The sequence below is a fragment of the Notothenia coriiceps genome, unplaced genomic scaffold, assembly GCF_000735185.1.
Source record: "Notothenia coriiceps isolate Sejong01 unplaced genomic scaffold, NC01 NC01_scaffold00024630, whole genome shotgun sequence".
In the NCBI taxonomy this organism is placed as follows: domain Eukaryota; kingdom Metazoa; phylum Chordata; class Actinopteri; order Perciformes; family Nototheniidae; genus Notothenia; species Notothenia coriiceps.
In genome coordinates, this window is record NW_011357331.1 from 77320 (window position 1) to 85426 (window position 8107).

Here is an 8107-nt window from a genome sequence, read left to right on the forward strand (position 1 = left end):
TAAACATTCTGATAACTTATGAAGATATATATTGTTTTATTAAAGAGCAGTTTGTCATTTTTAGCCCTTTTTGATAAAACTAATGTTTTTATCAGTCTACTATGTTTTCATGTTTACTTTATTTTTTATTATAGATATCGCACAACTGTATTCTTTTTAGATGTATCCAACCTTTGCATGTGTTTGAAAGTGGTACTTTGTGATTGAATATGTGCTTCCGTGCCACACCCGTCCCACTGACCGCCTCGCTCTGTGTTTACATACCAGCTCAGATGAGTGATGGCCTGTTGCAGAAAGGAATGCTAGGCACAAGGCCGCTGACGTTCACACGCACACTCATCTTCTTTACCAGTGTAGTTGCTAGAACAAGAAGTTTGTGTATGTTGCCTGTGCACGCTTCAATTGTTATTCAGAAATCCAGCTTTAATCACAAAGTGTGAGCATGCAGCATTTCTCATCTGATGTTGTTCCATCCCTTTCATAGACTTATTAACAGAAAAAAACATTCATAGATGTACAAAGAGGCGGAATGTGATTTGTCTTGATACATATTTCCTGTTTATGATTTCCATTGTATTATTCTTAAACTAGAGAGATTTGAATATAAATTGAAAGCCTCAAGCCCACTCCCTGAAGCTAAACTGTAAATAATAACTCTAAACTTTTCCTAATCTTTGGTAATTGAAGCAAATGGGTTTTGCGGGGAGAGATTTGTTGCAGGCAAACGTACATACATTCATTTTTATTTACGAGGAGGCGAGGGCTGGGCAGTGTAATGAGTGAAAATGCATGCTTAATTTAAATGGCGAGTGTGTCTATTTGGGAATGCATTAGAGACTGCAGAAGAAGCGTAAGACATATTAATTGACAGACAGGAACCGCTGTCTCCGAGGTTGATACAAGTAATTTATTACTTCAGAAACGAATGCCACCGCCAGAATGTGCTTCATTAATTTCAAATTTAGTTTTAATTTCAAGCTGTTGCCCCTTGAGAAGAATAAGGTGGCAAGTTCTGTTTGAAGAGACATTTCTCTCCCCTCTCCCTCCCTCTATCTCTCTTTCCATCCTCCGTTTCTTTTTCTCTCTGGCTGTCTCTGATTTTCTGCAGTACAGAACAAAGACCTGGGGGTGGGGAGAGAATAGGAGGGGGTGGCAACTTGATTCCAATTTGAAAACAATGTCAATGTAAAATTAGGAAGTTAGAACATAATTACTGCAAGAGTTTATGATAGGAAATACTTGTGTCTGTGAATGCCATTGGATGATTGCTGTGTTTCCTCTGGAGAAAGAGTAAATGTCAGTATCTTGTGATTATATCAGTTCCCTGCTTGTTGAAGAAAAAGTAATACAGAGTTGAGAATCTCCTTCATTAGATATGCTGTCAGTGTGGTTCTAACACATCTCTCTCTGTTTTTTCTTGTCTCTGTCTGAGCAGCATACGTCCCAGAAGATGAGAAGGAAGCAGCCCTGTTGGATGAGGACCTTGAAGGAGATGACTCAGCACAGGAAGGGGAGGAGCCTGCCACTAAGTTCCTATGTCAGGAGAGGCCGGGATCCACAGGCTTCCATGACTCCCCCAATGCAGCCGACTTTTCTGGGCAAGAGCTGGACAGCGAGTCTCACCTGAGCGAATCCAGTGACAGATTGTCTGATTTCGAGATATCGTCACTTAAAAATGAGGATGATATGCTCCTCTCTAAAGACCCGAATGCCCTTTCCCTGTCCTCCCCCTCTGTCATGATGGCTGCTGCCACTGCTGCTGCAACAGTAACTGGAGATGAGGCCATATTAGCGACAACAGGGTCCGTGGCTGACAGCCTGGAGAAGATGAAGGCCATTTACACCTCCTTCCTGACCAACTCCTATTGGTCCACACTGAATCTAAACCTGAGCCAGCCCCCTCCAGAGAAACCCCCTCGCAGTCACAGCAGCAACAGCAGCAGCAGCAGTAGCAGTAGCTGTGGAAGTGGAGGCTACGACTGGCACCAGACAGCTATGGCTAAGACCCTCCAGCAGGCATCACAGAACCACCACAACAGAATGGGCATGGTTCAACACCCCACAGTGGCTGTATCTGCAGCATCTACGGAGCACAACCTATTTAGTACCGTCCAGCTGTACCGGCAGAGCTCCAAGCTGTATGGCTCCATATTCACTGGTGCCAGCAAGTTCCACTGTAAGGACTGCAGTGCGGCCTACGACACACTAGTGGGGCTCACGGTGCACATGAACGAGACAGGACACTACCGCGACGATAACCATGAAACGGATGGTGACGGTGCTAAACGGTGGTCGAAACCAAGAAAGCGGTCATTGCTAGAGATGGAAGGGAAGGAGGATGCACAGAAAGTCCTCAAGTGCATGTACTGTGGGCACTCCTTCGAATCCCTGCAGGACCTAAGCGTCCACATGATCAAGACGAAACACTACCAGAAAGTGCCTCTGAAAGAGCCTGTTACACCAGTGGCAGCTAAGATTATCTCCTCGGCTAGAAAGAGAGTCCCTATGGACCTAGACATCCCAAGCTCACCAGACTCTAATGGAGGCACCACACCTAAGCCCAACTCACACAACGACTCTCATGACATACACCAGAAGGTCACCAATCCTTACATCACACCTAACAACCGCTATGGACACCAGAACGGTGCCAGCTATGCCTGGCAGTTTGAATCTAGGAAGTCACAGATCCTCAAATGCATGGAGTGTGGCAGCTCTCATGACACACTACAAGAGCTTACTGCTCACATGATGGTAACCGGACACTTTATTAAAGTCACCAACTCTGCTATTAAGAAAGGCAAACCCATTTTAGAAACGTCCATCCCAACTCCAACACCCATTTTAACAGAAGAAAAGTTCCAGTCTGTTCCCCTGGCTGCCACAACCTTCTCCCCTCCACCTGCCCCGGTGCCTCTTCCAACCAGCATCTCCCCCACTGCCATGGTTGTGGAGATAAAAAAAGAGGAGAAGGAGGAGGATTGCACAAAAGAGTCCATCATGAACAATGGTAGTCTCAAGGAGAAAAAGGCAGGAGGTGAGGATGAGGCTGAAGAGAAGTTTGACTTTAATTCAAAATACTCTTATCTGACCGAGGAAGATCTTGATGAAAGTCCAAAAGGGGGTTTTGACATCCTCAAGTCCTTGGAGAACACAGTGACATCAGCCATCAACAAAGCCCAGAATGGTGCTCCGAGCTGGGGTGGATATCCCAGTATCCATGCTGCTTACCAGCTCCCAAACATAATGAAACTCTCGCTTGGCAACACTGGAAAGAGCTCTGCCCTTAGATACATGTTCCCTGGAGGAGATACTTTTTCTCACACCGGTAAAAACCAGCCTCTAATCTCCCATCACAGGAGCCAGAACTCCCCGCTGCCAAAAAACAACTTCCATGCTATGGAGGAACTGGTCAAGAAAGTGACAGAGAAAGTGGCCAAGGTAGAGGAGAAAATGAGAGAGCCCAGCAGTGCTGTGAGGGCATCTCCTCTGAGACGTACCACCCCTTCACCGTGCAACAGCGAGGCAGGTGACTCAGCCCGAGGAGAGTCACCCAAAGAAAACAGAGCAGGAGCCTGTACAACTCCAGAGGATACAAGTGAAGCAGAAAAAGTAGTCGGTGATGGAAGCGGAGCCAATCACAGAGATTCAAACGGAGATAAATCGATAAAAGAAACAGCGGAGAATGGAGTGGAGTCCACTGCTATGACATCCCCCCTGCCTGCCTCCCTGTTAGGAAGTACAGCTATCATCACAGACCATCCACCTCCAGAACAGCCATTCGTCAACCCTCTCAGCGCACTGCAGTCAGTAATGAACGCCCACCTGGGGAAGGCCTCTAAGCCCGCCCTGCCCTCCCTTGACCCCATGAGCATGCTGTTCAAGATGAGCAACAGCCTGGTAGAGAAAGCAGCGGTGGCATCTTCCACCCCACCAGCACAGACCAAAAAGTCGGGTAATGACCGCTTAGACCGATACTTCTACCAGCAACATGTTAACAGCGACCAACCTATTGATCTCACCAAAGGTAAACATGCTGACAAAAATGGCAGTAGTGGCTCTCTGGGTTCAACAGCTCTCTCTTCCACCACCACCCCGTCCTCAATTTCTCCATCCTCCACTGTAACTATGACCAAAGCCTCTGCTGCAGTAGCTTCCTTTATGTCCAGCTCCCCTTTGAGAGAAAACGCACTGTCAGATATCTCTGACATGTTGAGGAACCTGACAGAAAGTCAGTCCGTCTCCAAGTCCTCCACCCCTACCAGCCTGTCTGAGCGCTCCGACATTGAAGGTATGACACAAGAGGATATGGATGATGTGTCACCAGCCCAGAAACGCAAAGGCCGACAGTCCAACTGGAACCCTCAACATCTCCTCATCCTACAAGCCCAGTTTGCCGCAAGTCTGAGACAAACAAGCGACGGCAAGTATGTGATGTCGGACCTTAGCCCTCAGGAGAGAATGCACATCTCCCGTTTCACAGGCCTCTCAATGACCACAATATCCCACTGGTTGGCTAACGTCAAGTACCAGCTGAGGAGAACCGGTGGCACCAAGTTCTTGAAAAACTTGGATTCCGGTCACCCAGTATTCTTCTGCAGCGACTGCGCCTCTCAAATCCGTTCGCCATCCACCTACGTCAGCCACTTGGAATCCCACTTGGGTTTCCGTCTGCGAGACCTGGCCAAGCTTTCTGGGGAGCTTCTCAGTCAGATTTCGCAGCAACATCATCAACAACGCCACACCAAAGGACTATCTGAAAAACTGCTTGCTAATCTTCACCCATCCAGCCACCCTTTAGCCTCCTCTCTACCCACATCCCTAGCTTCTTCCTTACCCATCTCCCTGCCCTCTTCTTTAACCACCTCGACTGAATCCCCGTCACCCTCCCCAGAAGACGATGAGATTGCCGCTATGTTCCAGTGCAAGCTCTGCAACCGGACTTTTGCGAGCAAGCACGCGGTCAAGCTTCACCTGAGCAAGACTCATGGGAAGTCCCCTGAGGACCATCTCATGTATGTGTGTGAGCTGGAGAAACAGTAGCACTGGCTGGGGACAATTCTGCTTTCTTTTGTAACGGCTCACTCTGTCTTGCTGTCTCTCTTAAGACTTTCACAGACATTTCTGAAAACAAAAGAAAGGATTATTAACGTGACGGAACTGCACAAAGATGCCATACAACTACTGTTTTGAGTTTTGGCACATAGTTTTACCTTTTGTGTTGTAGCAGTTGTTTCTTTTTCTTTAGTTGCTGTGTGAGGTAGACTCACTCTGACCTAAGACACTTGATTTTAAGGATCTCCTTTGACAGGAAAAATGACTTTTTTTCTAAATGTGCAGATGGGGGCTTCTGTCATTGAGAAGATACAGTATATGAAGGTTTAAAACAAGAGATTCTAAAATGAAGTGATGTGTATTTTGAAACTTGTGTACATGGAATTAAGTTCCTTTATATTTTGACATCACTGGGATGTGATAAGCTGCATGCATAAATGAAACAGTTTAGTTAAACATTTTATAACTAAATCTGGTGCACTTTCCATGATTTATTTTTCTTTTGTTTTACTCTCCCGCTCGCTCGCTCTGTTTTTTTTTTTTTTTGTTGTGCTGGAGTCAGCATTTTAAATTTAACCCTCTGAGTACGTCAAAGCACTTCTTCACCTAAGATCCAAACGCTATTGACTCAAGATTTGATATTGTGAATTATTGAAGCTATTGTGAGAAATAGATGTCTGTTTCCAGGATATACAGTGTCTAATCCTAGAAAAAAGGGGATACTCTATTCAATGCAAGGTTTTCATCCTGGGATTAATATTTGTATGAGGTATGTTTGCAGGATTTGACACAATATGTAGCTATGTGGTAAAAATGCAAAGGAAAAAAATAAGTGTTTTACTTTGGTCGATCAGGGACCTATATTAATTCAGGTCTGTGTAAAATATGTATATAAAAACATTAAGTAATTCCTGTCTAAATTATGCATAATTTCTATATTTTTTAATTTAAAAGGATTATGACTATCTGCTGGTGCACAGTATATGAAGACATGAATAAAATTGTTTTGCACAATAGTTTTATAAATGTGTTATTTAATCAAAAGGATATGAAAAAAAGATAGGTAGCAAAAGGATGACAACAGGTGAATCTTTTTATTCCCAACTCGTGCTCAAAGGGTTAAAGACTCTCTTTATCAGACACTACTACATGTGCCACTGTATGAACACTTAAAAGATGTTAAAAGGTTGTATAAAAAGATGTTACTTTATAAAGATATTTCACATGTAAACTGTTATTTATAAGCACTCTTGGTTGTTTCATATCGTTGAATGCCTTTTTCGATTGGTCCTATCTTTTTGTTCTGTCTAATAACTCTGCCATGATTCCACACTGCAGCTTTATCTTTTTGGGATATGAAAGGTAACCATGGTTACACTAACCTCTTGAGTGACAAGATCTGCTACATTTTCTGGCAGTTAATTTGCTGAAGTAACTGACAGCTGCCAGGGTAGAGAAATAAAAAAAAGAATCCTTATGTGTAAAATATCGGCATGTAAACAGCACAGATACTGTAATGCATTCTGTGCCGTTAGTCTTTTTTCATTTCCTTTTCTGTTGTTGTTGTTCTTGACAATGAACCCCCATTATATGACTTCATATAACCTTGTTTTCTACTGCAGCATTAAAAAAAGGAAACTGTTTTTTGCAATAATGTGTGTATGCATCGTGTGTGTCGTGGCTATCAATTATGTGTGTGCTGTACAGTCTCTAATGAGCACATTACACTGGGAGTGTGTCAACGTCTGTCTGTGACGAGCTGCATGCTAGTTTACAGTGAGTGGCAGCAGCGGGGGAGAAAAACACACACAGTTGCACGCACACAAACACTCACACACACACACACACACACACACACAAACACACACAAACACACACACACACACACACACACACACACACACACACACACACACACACACACACACACACACACACACACACACACATCCAGACATGTAAACTGACACAATCATTGTTGGGTTTACCCAGTAGCCTCTTCTGTTGTCCTAGTGGCTTACACTAAGGCATGTACTGTATATAAGACTAATCCTGCAACAAAAGGCTTCAGAAACAGTAAACAGTCATGTGATAAAAGCTTGTTTTTTAATTATAAGGGGGCAGTGGAGCAGTCAAATAACCCAAAACATACAGCTTCATACACACCTTCTCTGTCTTACCACACAGAATATCGACACACACACACACACATTTTCCCATCCGTATCTCAAGCTCTATAATTACCTCCAACGTCCATTTTGTGACTACTCCCAGCGAGGTAAGACACCTGGAAGACATATTTGTTTAGGCTTCATTGGTGAGATGACAACAATGCTGACAAGATGAGCTGGTCCTTTCAAATGTTTATTTATTCATAATTTTCCCTGTCCGGAGCTGTATCACTATCTATTTGATATGTGCTGCACAACAGTAGGATATACAGAAGATAAAGCAGATGGAGCGAGGAGTTAAGGTTTACATGAAGACAATATCTATTAGAGCTGACTTATTTCTGAAGATCTATCAGAATCGGTACATGTTCAGTATGGAGAGGAGGATGGGAACATAGAGGTATGTATAGAGGTGCATGAATTAATCTATAAACCCAGAAATGAGTGAACATTTTACCACTTCCTGTTCTCTCGTCTTGAAGTCAATGGGTTTTTTAATGGGTTTTTGGTGAAATTACACACACAAGGTATAGGGTTAAGAAGATTTTTCTTAAGTAAAAGAAGCAATACTACGATGTGAAAATACTCAGTTAAAAGTAAAAGTCCTGTATTCAAAATCTTACTTAAGTAAATGTAAAGTTTGAGCATCAAAACATAAAAGTAGTAAGAGTAAAATAATACATGTATATATAGTATTAATAAACTAATTCTGCAAAGTGACTAGTAACTAAATCAAAAAAAAAAAGTAGTGGAGTAAATAATTATTAAAGTCAGTTATTAACATTTGCTTCCCATGTAGTGGAGAAGAAGCATGATGTATTATAATGTAAAAATACACAAGCCAAGTACAAGTAACACTATTTTAAACTTAGGTACTGTGC

The 8107-nt window shown here is 43.1% G+C and overlaps 1 protein-coding gene across 1 annotated transcript; it reads left to right on the forward strand.

Moving 5' to 3' along the window:
- The first annotated feature begins 209 nt into the window (after positions 1-209).
- Positions 210-6716, forward strand: tshz3b (teashirt zinc finger homeobox 3b). Its single transcript, XM_010782312.1, has 2 exons — positions 210-372; positions 1436-6716. Exons 1-2 carry the CDS (start codon positions 210-212, stop codon positions 5041-5043), a joined length of 3771 nt encoding a protein of 1256 aa, XP_010780614.1. The 3' UTR covers positions 5044-6716.
- Positions 6717-8107: the final 1391 nt, after the last annotated feature.